General features: G+C 43.0%; 1 protein-coding gene across 1 annotated transcript in view; it reads right to left on the minus strand.

The window, feature by feature from the left end:
- Nucleotides 1-428: 428 nt before the first annotated feature.
- Nucleotides 429-13,266, minus strand: part of LOC129716339 (asialoglycoprotein receptor 2-like) — a 13,063-nt gene continuing 225 nt past the window's right edge. Inside the window, exons 2-5 of the mRNA XM_055666219.1 lie at nt 10,809-10,874; nt 9,693-9,838; nt 8,478-8,587; nt 429-2,325 (exon numbers count right to left, since the gene is read on the minus strand). Coding sequence (XP_055522194.1) covers nt 2,136-2,325; nt 8,478-8,587; nt 9,693-9,838; nt 10,809-10,857 — 495 coding nt within the window. The 5' untranslated portion in view covers nt 10,858-10,874 and the 3' untranslated portion in view covers nt 429-2,135. The remainder of the gene's footprint in view (nt 2,326-8,477; nt 8,588-9,692; nt 9,839-10,808; nt 10,875-13,266) is intronic.

The following is a 13,266-nucleotide window of genomic DNA, read 5'->3' on the forward strand; positions in this document are numbered from 1 at the left end:
GCATAATAATCCATTGCCTTGGTCATACTAGACTCCCAAAATAGTCCCTTATTTGCCCAACTGGGGGGAGCTGATGGTTTGATAGGCACAAGGCATTCCCCAAGGTGTGATTGATCATTTAAAGCAAACATTTAGCCCGATGGCAAACATGTGGTCCAAAATTGACACTTTGGTCCAAAGCTCATTTGTATCAAGCCCAATGCATTTTAAAGTTTATTATTAATATTCTTGTGTAAGGAATGATTCATTAAAGAAATACAGACTCAAAGGTTAACCAGACGCCTAAGGAATTTTTCTTTCATTATGTTACATAGTTATATTATACCTTTAAATTTGAAAGATATTAACTCCAAATTGTGTAGTAATAGTTGGAAGATACCCAATAAGATGTTCTCTAAACTTATTTGTGTGAAACGCTGTTAAAGTACAATAATCATTATTGTCGCGTGTTCGTCTTACATTGGTGGTGAATCGAGCTTCCATTACATGCACCGTGTCCTACTGGTACACTGTTCAATAACTTGTAATCTCAGGTAATCATGGATTTCCCCGGAATTAACCAGCCGCCGAGGACAGAAATTTCTCCCCAGCTCGGACCTCAGTGGCGAATGTTCATCCTGAGGTTGACGCCCATTTCCATATCCCCGCCGTTGTAAAGAGTCTTTCACCCCAATCCCTTCCAGCGTCGCTTTTTACGTCTCTCATTCCTCCAAAACCTATTGGGCACGGGTCCCTCTTGCTTTACCCCACCACAGGACCCAGGCTCAGAGTGGATGTCCATGTGCTGAATGTGATCCACACTGCCCCAGGGTATGTTTATCCCGTTGCAGGCTCGGAGACTAAAACCACACACAGCCCTCCATGCTTGGTCTTATAGAGGGCCCGGGGTTGCCATCTCTCCTCTTGGGATTTGACGTGAGCGCTGTTTCTCTCTGGGAAGGGCCGTCGCCTGAGACACGAATTGCTCTAGGGTGCTGGATCTCAGAAAGAGTCACTAACCTCTCTCAGCATGAAACTCAGAATATGTTAGTTACAGGAAGCATCTCTCTTGACCTCTGCGACTACTGACCAGAAGAACACTGAGCCAAACACACGCAGTCAAACAAAGTTCCTTTATTGTGCAATAGAGTTAACGGAGGCACGCTCGCAGAGAATGGCGCTTATCAGCGGTTTATACAATCTGTAGAATCCTCAGATGAGAGGACCGTTTATTTCACGATCCCAAAGGCCCCGTTGTCTCCTGAACAGCTGGGCGAGTAGGGGTCGAGTAGGGGTCGGGAGGGAATGACTACGGCGACTGTAGGGGTAAGGACCAAAATGTTGTGCGGGTTGGGGAAGCCTTTGGAGATGCGCTGATCCTATGAGTGGTGTGGCTTCTGTTAGAGATTTTGTGAGCGCATTGTTTTTCACTTGCTACCGTGTCGGTGACAGAAAATGAATCATGTTCACTCATAAAAGCCCAGTTAAAGTTGCTGCACGCCGAATAACATATTGAACTTTGCACAGACGCGCGGCGGGATGAAGGAAGTGACCGTCTTAAATGCGAGTGTAACGCTGACAACTGGTCCATTAGGTAATTCAGTAGTAATTCAGCGAGGCCATGCAGCATCTCTGAAGAACATGGATTGGCGACGTTTATCGTGACTCTTATTCCGACATTTCTGCATTCCCTATTCCGACATGACTGTCCTCTTGATTCCATTGTATGCCTTGGTTGTCACCTTCCCATCAGCTAACAACGATCTATCCTTGACGGGCGCACACTTTGATCTCTCGTTCACACCTTACACTTCCCTATCTCTGTGTCTCCCTCTCTCCTGCCTCTCAGTCAGAAAAAGCGTCTCGACCGGAAACGAAAACCATTCCATATATCCAGAGATGCTGCCTGTCGCGCTGAGCTACTCCAGCTTTTTGTGTCTATCTACGGTGTAAACCGACACCTGCAGTTCCTTCCTACATATATTTGCATGCGGGCTTTTCAATGCCGTGTTATAATAATGAAGCAAAACGGAATCTCAGCAGTGGGCTTCAAAGTGGGTGCAGTGGCGAAAGGAAGGGAGGGAGAGCGCGGCCTACGCAGTCAAGTGGCCAATCTCAGCTAATGGTCGCACACCTGATACATACGTGCGGGACATTTACAGCAGGACGCAGTGTCCGCTTTGGCCCCTCTGTAACGCCAAAGGAAAGGTCACATTGCTGTTTTTTTCACAGATGACGTAGTGCTTGGCACTGCATGGCCAATCGCGCCACAATCCATCATCAGAGAGCGCTGCGCAGTCTTCCTCGAAACCCCTCTGACCATGGAGTTCACCAGCCGCCCAAAATCTGAGGGAGGAAGAAGATATGAAAGGGCCATTGGATAATTGATGAATGGACAAGTTCTGTAGCAATTTTTGCGGTGGGTTGTACAGACGGCTGGGTTGAACGTTTAATAAAGGCAATGTCACCTTATTCAGTGCGGGGAACATGGAAACTCTTTGAGTGTTTCTGTAGAGACCACCATTCCTTTATGAAGCGGCTGCCAACTCGGTCCAAGACACTGGCGTGTCTCCTTTTACATCTCGCTCCCGACATTCGACTATTAGGTGTTAATTGAGTAATAGAGTGATACAGAGTGAAAACGGGCATTCCGCCTAATTTACACTCACCGACCAACATGTCCCAGCTACACTAGTCCCATCTTCACGCGCTTGGTCCATATCTCTCTAAACCTGTTCTGTCCAGGTACCTGTCTAACTGTTGTTGTTTTTTTTTTAATATTAGGAAGTCTCTGTCTCAACTACGTCCTCTGGCAGATTGTTCCTTACATCCACCACTATTGGTGTGAAAAAGCTACCACTCAGATCCTATTAAATCTTTTCCCCTTCACATTAAACATATGTCCTCTGGTGCTCGATTCCCCTACTCTGGCCAAGAGACTCTGTGCGTTTACCTGATCTATTCCTCTCATGATTTTATACGCTTCTATGAAGTCACCCCTCATCCTCCTCCGCTCCAAGGAATAGAGTCCCAGATTACTCAACCTGTCACCAAAGCTCGGACCCGCATGGCCTGGCAACATCCTCGTAAATCTTCTCCGTACCCTCTCCAGTTTGACAACATCTATCCCACAACATGGCGCCCAGAACTGAACACAACACTCTAAATGAGGCCTCACCACCGTCTTATACAACTATACAGAGCGTTTGACGGCACTGGACCTGTACTCGCTGCAGTTTATGAGGAGGGCCCTCATTGAAACTTACCGAATAGTGGCTCGAATAGATGTGGAGAGGATGAATCCATTCAGGGGAAAGTCTAGGACTAGAGGTCGTAGGCTCGGAATTAAAGGACATTCCTCCATAATCTATTTAGTCAGATGGTGGTAAATCTGTGGAATTCTTTGTCACAGAAGGCTGTGGAGCCCGTCAATGGATTTTTTTTAAGGAAGGGATAGATGCTTGATTAGTACGGGTCTCAGGGTTATGGGGAGATGGCAGGACAATGAGGTTAGGATGGAGAGATAGATCAATAATTTTACCCTGCCAAATAGCCTCCGAACCGCCATTAAAGTTCTGTGCAGTTTCTCGTGTTGCCCTCCCGCTAATCTTCCGTTTCCACGCTGTGCCTAATCTCCAAACATAGGGTATTTTGGAAACACTACTTCTTCTGTCAGAAATAGGATCTCGACCCGAAACGTCGCCTATCCATGATATCCAGAGATACTGCCCGGCCTACTGAGTTACCCCAACACTTCGTGTATTTTTTAAGGGAATAAGGGAATTAGTGGCGATCCTTTCCTCTTAGTATAAGTAAATATAAAAATTACAAAAATAAGTTAACTTATATTATAAGAACAAGCAAGAAAGATTATTATAAGAAAAAATTAGATGATAACAAAAACAACATAAAAAGAATCTGGAGCACACTTAATAGTATTATCAGAAATGGCCCGGGGAAAACAAACTGCCCGAAGTATTTTGTTGATAAGGACAATTAAAATTATAATATGGAGGATGTAGCTAATAGCTTTAATAATTTTTTTGTAAATGTTGGACCAGACCTGGCTAAACAAATCCCTGATCCAGGGACATCTGGAGAAACTCCTGAGAATTTATTGGAGAGAAATCCCTGCTCTATGTTTCTCATGGCAGTAGATGAAAAAGAACTGTTGGACATTGTTAAAACATATAAAAACAAAATGTCTACTGATTTCAACGACATTAACATGTCGTTAGTTAAGATGGTCATTGAGGGGATTTCCAAACCTCTAACATTCATCTGTAATTTACCTTTCCAAACCGGTACTTTTCCAATCAAAATGAAAATAGCAAAAGTCATACCAATATACAAAACTGGGAACAAGCATCATTTCACAAACTATAGACCTGTTTCTTTACTCCCTCAATTCTCCAAAATACTAGAAAACATGTTCAACAATTGACTAGACATATTTGTAGAAAAGCATAAATTAATCACTGAAAGTCAATATGGATTCAGATCAAACAGATCAACATCACTTGCAATAATAGAATCAACTGAAGATATCACAAACGCTATTGGCAATAAACTATATGCAGCTGGGATATTTATTGATATAAAGAAAGCATTTGACACGATCAATCATGATATTATATTAAAAAAATTAGAAAGGTATGGCATCAGAGGTCTAGTAATGGATTGGATAAACAGCTATTTAAGTAACAGGCAACAGTTTGTGAAGCTGGGTAGCTACAGTTCTACATGTTTGGATATTGCTTGTTGTGTCCCCCAGGGGTCAGTGTTGGGTCCAAAACTATTAATCATATATATAAACGACATTTGTAATGTATCCAATGCCTTGAGGCTGGTCTTGTTTGCAGACGACACACATATTTTTTGTTCTGGGGAGAATTTAAAACAACTACTGGACAAAATAACAAAATAAATGGGCAAACTGAAAACATGGTTTGACAGGAACAAAATATCATTAAACTTGAGCAAAACCAAAATAATGTTATTTGGTAATTGCAGAACAATTACACAAGCAAATATAAAGATAAACGGGGTTGAAATTGAACGAGTTCATGAAAATAAATTTCTTGGGGTTATAATGGATGATAGAATCAGCTGGAAATCACACATTAAACATGTAGAATCCAAACTGTCAAAAAGCATTTCTGTATTACACAAAGATAAGCAGGTTCTGGATCACAAATCACTCCGCATTCTCCACTGTTCACTAATCTTACCCTATTTAAATTACTGTGCAGAAGTCTGGGGCAATAACTATAAAAGTTCGCTACATTCATTAACTATTCTGCAAAAAAAGAGCAATACGTATTATTCACAATGTCAGGTATCTGGGTCACACTAATCCATTATTCTTACAGTCAAAATTATTAAAATTAGAAGATTTGGTTGCATTTAAAACAGTTTAGGGCCAAAAATAAAAACTTACCTTGAAATATACAAAAATTATTCAATGAGCGAGTAGGGGGTTATAATTTAAGAAGAATATTTAATTTTAAGGTACAAAGAGTCTGCACGACCAGAAAAACGTTTTGTATTTCGGTCTGTGGAGTAGGATTGTGGAATAGTTTGAATGTGGAGTTAAAGCAATGTCCAAATATGAACCAGTTCAAAATGACATACAAAAAAACTTTTTTCACAAGATACAGGGCTGAAGGGGTTGGTTGACAAACAGGGGTTAATGTTTATTTAATATTTTATTTATTATTTATTTATGTTTTTTGGTTACTTCATACATATTACTTGTATGTGTATATCAGTTGTATGTATGTATATATATATATGTCTGTATGCATCTCTAAAAATTGTCTGGGGTATTATAATAATTAATTAATTAATTATTAAATATGGAAGAAGGGTTTAGGGAGAAGGGGTGAGATTAAATAAGTTATTCTTCTCACTCCTTTTCGAGCTTGTAAAGAAAAAGTGTTGGACATTTAAATTTTGCTTTTTGCTTTTCATTGCTTTGCAAATATTGCCTGGAATGTCCAATTGTTTGACTATTTCGATTTTGTTGTTGTTATTTATTCCTATTTATGTCTTTACTTGTTCGGAACAAATAAACAAATAAATAAATAAATAAATAAATAGTATCCATGTTCTGGCGAAAGAGGACGAGGCTTTGGGAGTAGTTATTTTCATAAGCGTTGGAGGTCAATGTGGTTTGCTGTGTGGGTGATGCCACAGTGCATAACTAGTGGGGAGATTAACGATGATGAATAGTCAATGGACTGCCTCCCAAGACGTCTATTGTATCCCGTATGGAGTCGTGCTCCCTGAAAATTACTATAGATGGATTAGCCCCTGGAATTTAAGAGATTATCCTTCACTGCCTTTGACCACAAGGTCATTAGGAATAGCAGTAGAATTTGGCCATTTGACCCAGCTAGTCTACTCTTGCATTCAATCATGGCTGATCTATATAACCGTATAACCATATAACCATATGACAATTACAGTACGGAAACAGGCCATCACGGCCCTACAAGTCCGTGCCGAACACTTATTTTCCCCTAGTCCCATCGACCTGCACTCAGACCATAACCCTCCATTCCCTTCCCATCCATATACCTATCCAATTTATTTTTAAATGATAAAATCGAACCTACCTCCACCACTTCCACTGGAAGCTCAGTCCACACAGCTACCACTCTCTGAGTAAAGAAGTTCCCCCTCATGTTACCCCTAAACGTCTGTCCCTTAATTCCCTTGAAAACCATGGCTCTTTCCAATTTTTACTTTTTCCTTTCAACCGAACAGGGACATAAAGATTCTGTACTCTTAATATTTCCTCTTTAAATGTCCTCCATTTCTCTTCTACATCTTTCCCATAAAACAAAACGTCCCAATTCACGCCTTTTACATCCTTACGCATCTCATCAAAGTTAGCCTTTCTCCAATCAAAAATCTCAACCCTAGGTCCAGTTCTGACCCTCTCCATAATTATAGTGAAACTAATGGTATTGTGATCATTGGGCCTGAAGTGCTCCCCGATTCATACCTCCACCACCTGTCCTGTCTCATTTCCTAACAGGAGGTCCAGCCCTTCTCTAGTAGGTACCTCTATGTATTGCTGCAAAAACTATCCTGCACACATTTTACAAACTCCAAACCATCCAGCCCATTTACAGCCCAGTCTGAAGGAGGGTTTCGGCCCGAAACGTTGCCCATTTCCTTCGCTCCATAGATGCTGCTGCACCCGCTGAGTTTCTCCAGCTTTTTTGTGTACCAGCCCATTTACAGAATGTGTTTCCCAGTCTATGTGTGGAAAATTGAAATCTCCCTCAATCACTACCTTGTGCTTACTACTAATATCTGCTATCTCCTTACATATTTACTCTTCCAATTCTCGCTCCCCATTTGGCGGTCTATAATACACCCCCATAAGTGGTGCTACACCTTTCCCACTTCTCAGTTCCACCGAAATAGCCTCCCTAGACGAGCCCTCTAACGTATCCTGCCAAAGCACTGCTGTAATATTTTCCCTGATAAGCAATGCAACACCTCCACCTCTTGCCCCTCCAATTCTATCAGACCTCGAGCAACGAAATCCATGAATATTTATTTTCCAATCACAGCCCTCCTGCAACCATGTTTCACTAATCGCCACAACATCATACTTCCAGGTGTCAATCCAGGCTCGAAGCTTATCCACCTTTCTTACAATGCTCCTTGCATTAAAATATACACATTTAAGAAACCCCCGCCTCTTATTCTCCGTTTATTATCTTTTTCTTCTTTGTCCCCTAGATTTTGGGTCCGGGTGCTTCCCTTCTCTGCCTCCTGCCTCACACTCTGTCTAATAGCTTTCTCCATTTGAGTCCCTCCCCCAAACCGTTTAGTTCTCTCTCTGCTAGCCCCATTCGCATGCCTTCTCCCGTTGACCCCTGACACGTGTACTAATCAGGAATGTAGATAAACTTGCTGGAAAACGTTGCCTATTTCCTTCGCTCCATAGATGCTGCCGCACCCGCTGAGTTTCACCAGCACTTTAGTCTACGTTCGATTTTCCAGCATCTGCAGTTCCTTCTTGTACTAATCAAGAATCTATCTATCTATCTATGCTGTAAATTGTCAATTGACGGCCTCCATAGCAAATAATTACATAGATTCACCATCCTCTGAATAAAGATCAGCACAAATGATGAGCTGTCCTGAGAATCGCGAAGGAATGTTAAGGAGATACAAGCATGGCATGGGTGGATCGGTGTTTCGTCTGAAAGTTTATACAGTAAAAGTTAAAGTTTTACATTTTTCTCAGAAGAGGCATTGTCAATGAGTGTTCAATTCTAATGGCGGATTTTGCAACAAGAGAGATCTTCCTTCGCAGTCCTAAGGATCACCTGAAATTAACAATTAATTGTTCATGCCATTGGGTTGTAGGCCACCAGGTGGGTTATAAGGTTTTGACATTCCGTATTTTGTTTTATCTTCAACATTCAACACCACAGATATTGAACACAACGTGCGAACGGAAAGCAACTCACTTTAAATTGAACCTATAATCGGTTCCATCTACCCAGCGCCAGTCACCTTCAGAGGCCGAATCACTCAGGCCAATCCACCGAATGACGTGACACAATTTCTCCAAAAAACGCTGTCGTGGAAAAGAAAGGATGTCAGTACATGTGGAAACAATTGCCGGTGACAGTACTTTATTACTTGTATGTACAACCCCGTGTAATAATTATCCTGCTCTATAACGCTCGATTACTTATTAACAACTAACGACATAAAACGCAGATATAGGGTGAGAGGAATATGTGTTTTGCATTTTCCATGTTTGCATATCCTGGTTAAAAAGCTGATGCCCTGAATATCAGGCAGGACTTTGACGAGGCTCGATGCTCGTGTACTGAAAGCTCTTTCTGCATTTGGAGGTTAACTCGTAGAACAGGGCCACAACCGGTCTCTAACAACCACACACACAACAAGACCCGCCAACACCAAACCTCTGCTACTGGGGCTACCTCCTGTGCCTTGTTGCTCAGCCTGGTGCTTTGAATACCAGCAAAGCAGAGCAGCAAGGTTCATATGTAACAACTGCGTGTGGCAGAGTTCAGTCTCCAGCATGAGGAAGGACCTTAAACTTCATCCACCTACTACTCGTCGCAAGTTCATCAGACTGACAACATTGCACAAAATCAAGAATGCCACCATTGATGTAAAGATGGAGGAACACATCCAGTTAATTCAAGCACCTATAGGAATGTCAACTAGAAGCTACCAACCTGAATATTAGTTCATTCCGCACGGCACTTCATTAGCACTTTCTAACTCGTTTTTCTTCAAGACAGCAAGGAATTGGAATATCCTATCAGCCAGCATCAGAGATCTCCAAAACATCAACACATACAAAGATGCAACTACAAAAGCATCTCCATCTCGACTAGCTCGTCCCCCACCATCATAGTGCTGAGTGATGATCCACCTAGAGCTTTTTAGCCGTATTACACCCAGATCCAGATCCAGATCCAGATATCTACCGCTATTTCATGCGATACAAAGAAACAGGTGATATTTCCATGAAAACACAAGTGGTGTGTGATTGCGCTCAGAATATCCCGCGTGTGAATACAAATTGTCCGGGTCAAACATTACTTTCATTTCTAATAGGAATAGTGCCGCGGTTTCATTGTGGATCGAAAGTATCACTTGGCAGGGAACGTTGTCTGCAGGTGTTATCACTGAGAAACTCCTACCTGTTCTTCAGCATCATTAATAACAACAAGTTGGGCGTCCGCTAATGCACAGTATCTTTTGGCCTCCTCCCAGGTGCTCTTGGTTGAGGAAAAGTGATAACATCTTTGGTTGAACCTGGTCCATTGCTCGGGACAAGAATTCACACCTGTGAAGATATTGAGGTAAATGTCAAAGGAGTCCGCTTCAGACGGGAATTATTCCGACCATATCTGTATATTCGAATCGAGGGAAAAAACCTTCACTAATCTTCCAGTTTCATTTATGGAGACAATCATCCGGCCAAAACTAGGGCCAGTTTAGATCACCGTTTTATATAATAGAAAGTAGTGCGGCACGGTGGCGCAGCGGTAGAGTTGCTGCCTTACAGCGCTAGAGACCCGATTCGATCCTGACTACGGGTGCTGTCTGTACGGAGGTTGTACGTTCTCCCCGTGACCCGCGTGTGTTTTCATCGAGATCTTCAGTTTCCTCCCACATTCCAAAGAAGTGCAGGCTTCGAGTAAATTGGCTTGGTCCCTGGTAGGTGTGGGATATTGTTAGTCTGCTGGTAGGTGCTGAGACGGTGGGCCGAAGGGACTGTACCCGCGCTATATCTCAAAACTACACTAAGCATTGCGGAAGGTGTGGGAAATATGGGCGAGGTTGATACCAGAACAAATGTGTCTTCACAGACCATCGTGTAGCAACGAATAACCTCATTCATTGCTATTATAGGGAGAAGGCGAAGACTGCGGAAAGATCTGTTTGGAATGATGATACTCGCTATGCTTTCTACATCCACTCTCTCTTGGCTTTTCAGTGCGATCTCCCTTATCCTAAAATCCAGAGCCCCTGGACTCTCTCCAATGCTAACATATCCATCCTCATGTGCCGAGCTCAAAACTCCACACCATATTCCAAATGTTGCTTGACCTGCGTCTCTTAAACCCTCAGCATTACATCCTTGCTTTTATATTCTAGTCCCCTCGAAATTAATGGCAACATGGCGATTGCCTTCCTTACCACCGACTTAACGCTCAAATTCATCTTTTGGGAATCCTGCACAAGCACTGCCAAGTCACTTTGCATCTCCGATTTGTGAAACCACTTCTCACTTCAATGATCACCATACTTACTCAGCCGTGGAATGTCAGTCAGGAGTTTGTAGAGTTCGGCAATTGTCATCTCAATGTTCTCTATAACTGAAAAAGGGACAATAGTTTAGATCGTTCGGAGCCTGTTTCTCGATTAAACCTGTTCCGACGCCGGCATTACAGTTTCCTTTCATCATTCATCTGAAGTCTACGGCTTCTATAGGTTAGAGAATCTGGAAATTGGAATCGTTTTGCGATGATTCACATCGCCCTGTAAGAACATGGCAGGGCCCCAAGAACCACCAGTTGCAGTTGGAGAGAGTTCGGGTTAGCCACGGGCAGACTGGATTGCACTAAGTGGATTGACTTTAAATTGATCTGACGTGCGTTCAGCCGACTTTGTGCTTTAATTCCAAGCATTTCTCCATGATATCCCTGATATTTTCACTTTACCATTGTAAGACTTGGGTTTTTCGATACCATCTTTCATACCTAACAGTTTCATTCCCACCATTCAATCTTACCGTGCCTGTCAATGATTCTCTGGAATGGACGCAGTTTAGATTGCGATCAGTGCAGTGAATGTTGGGCATGTCGGTCAAAGGACATGGTATGTTGATATTGAATAAGAGGTCACTGAGCAAATAGAGCTGAGAGGGTCTATTCCCAAGGCTGAAGCTCACTCTTCATACTCCCCTCATATTGGGCACATAAGCGGGGACATGGTTGCCTTTCATTCTCACGGTACTGGACAACCCAGATGCTCCGACCCAGCCCGAAGCAGCTGAAACCAATTCCATTCCACAGGAGTTCAATCACTCGCCCTTCCATGTAATCTTCCCTTCAAGGGCAACTGGTATCGTTGGTAAGAAAGGATGAGTAGCTGGGCAAGTTTCATAACCGCCCCACCCCTCCCCAACACACCCCATCCCAGATACAGAAGCAACTGAATCATCCGACCAGAACTAGAGACAAGCCCTGAACTACTATCTACGTAATCGGTGATCCTTGGACAATCATTGCAGCGATTGTAATCTAGGCTCGATTATAATCATGTAATATACTTCCGCTGATTGGTTACCACGCAACAAAGGGTTTTCACTTTAGCCCCGGTACGATGACTCCTGGTGCATCTTACCCGTTTCCACCATCGCACTCACCCACAACCGACCCTCACGCCCACATCCTTCTTCCCCCTCTCCCAATTCCATCCGTCGCCCTTCTCCTACTTTCCCCCCACCCTACACACCTCACACTGGTCCCTGACTTTAGACTCCCAAGTCAGAAACGTGTATTATCTCAGAACCACTTGCCCCTGCTACAAGCCTAGATGTAACGCTTGTGGCGTAGAAACGAACACGTCACCTCCAACACCGTTCTTCCCCGCCCCAATCGACTCAAGCTCTCCCGCCACACTCTAAACATTCTGTCCCAAGATACGTTTTTCTTTGAAGTTTTCCCGTCCAAGGTCTCCCCAGACACAATCTAGTCAGCGAAGTCGTTACAGGATATCTATTGCTGCGAGGTTGACCTACACTGATGCACCTTTTGTTGCAAATTCCACTAGATGAGTTCCAATCCACCAGTCGGGAAAATAGTTCCAGGCGGTGTCAGGACTGGAGTCTGGATATGAACAGAGGCGAACAAGAGATCTCTCTGAATGTGGGAAATGGACCTGTATCAGATTGAATTTCACAGTCAACATTCCTTTATTAATGGGAACATCCCATCAGAAAACCAGGGTCTGACATTCGGAAGGCTGTTGATGAAAATGAAAACCTATGGCACTGTTCCCCTCAAAGAATGGTTAGGTGGGCGAAGGTAGGATACCCGAATTGGAAGGAAATGGCAACTACAAAAATATCTATTTTGGGGATTGTTTTATCAGTGGGATGTTTAACCTAGTCTGTTGATAACCCGAGATTTAATGATGGTTCATTCATTGTTCTCCATCTATCTACATCATGATCTATATCTCTCCTTTTCCTTTTCCCTAACTAGTCTGAAGAAGGGTCTCGACCCGAAACGTCACCCATTCCTTTTCTCCAGAGATGCTGCCTGTCCCGCTGAGTTACTCCATCTTTTTGTGTCTATCTTCGGTTGAAACCAGCATCTGCAGTTCCTTCCTACACACTGGATTTCCTTTAGTGGGGCCACATATTGTGAGAAGTGGGGATTTTGTGTTTGTGCATGCTGCTTGTGAAGTGAGGCAGTGAAACTGCGACTACATTGAGAATCAGATCCCTGTGGAGGTTTGAAAACGGGTAGTTTCAGAAGGCAGGATGACGCCCAGTTTGATGTATAGAACAAGAAGCGCGCCGACGTATTATTTTGACCCGGTGCGGTTACTAAAGAACATTGCATAATACGTACAGACCCTTTGCAAATTTCGAAATAACACTTGTTTTATACTCGGGCAAGTTCCTTTTTCTCTTTGCTTAGAAACGTTATAATCCGGATTCTTACAGACTAGGTGTGTATCACAAGAGTCAACGGGGGA

Source organism: Leucoraja erinacea, unplaced genomic scaffold (genome assembly GCF_028641065.1).
Source record: "Leucoraja erinacea ecotype New England unplaced genomic scaffold, Leri_hhj_1 Leri_213S, whole genome shotgun sequence".
Taxonomy (NCBI): domain Eukaryota; kingdom Metazoa; phylum Chordata; class Chondrichthyes; order Rajiformes; family Rajidae; genus Leucoraja; species Leucoraja erinaceus.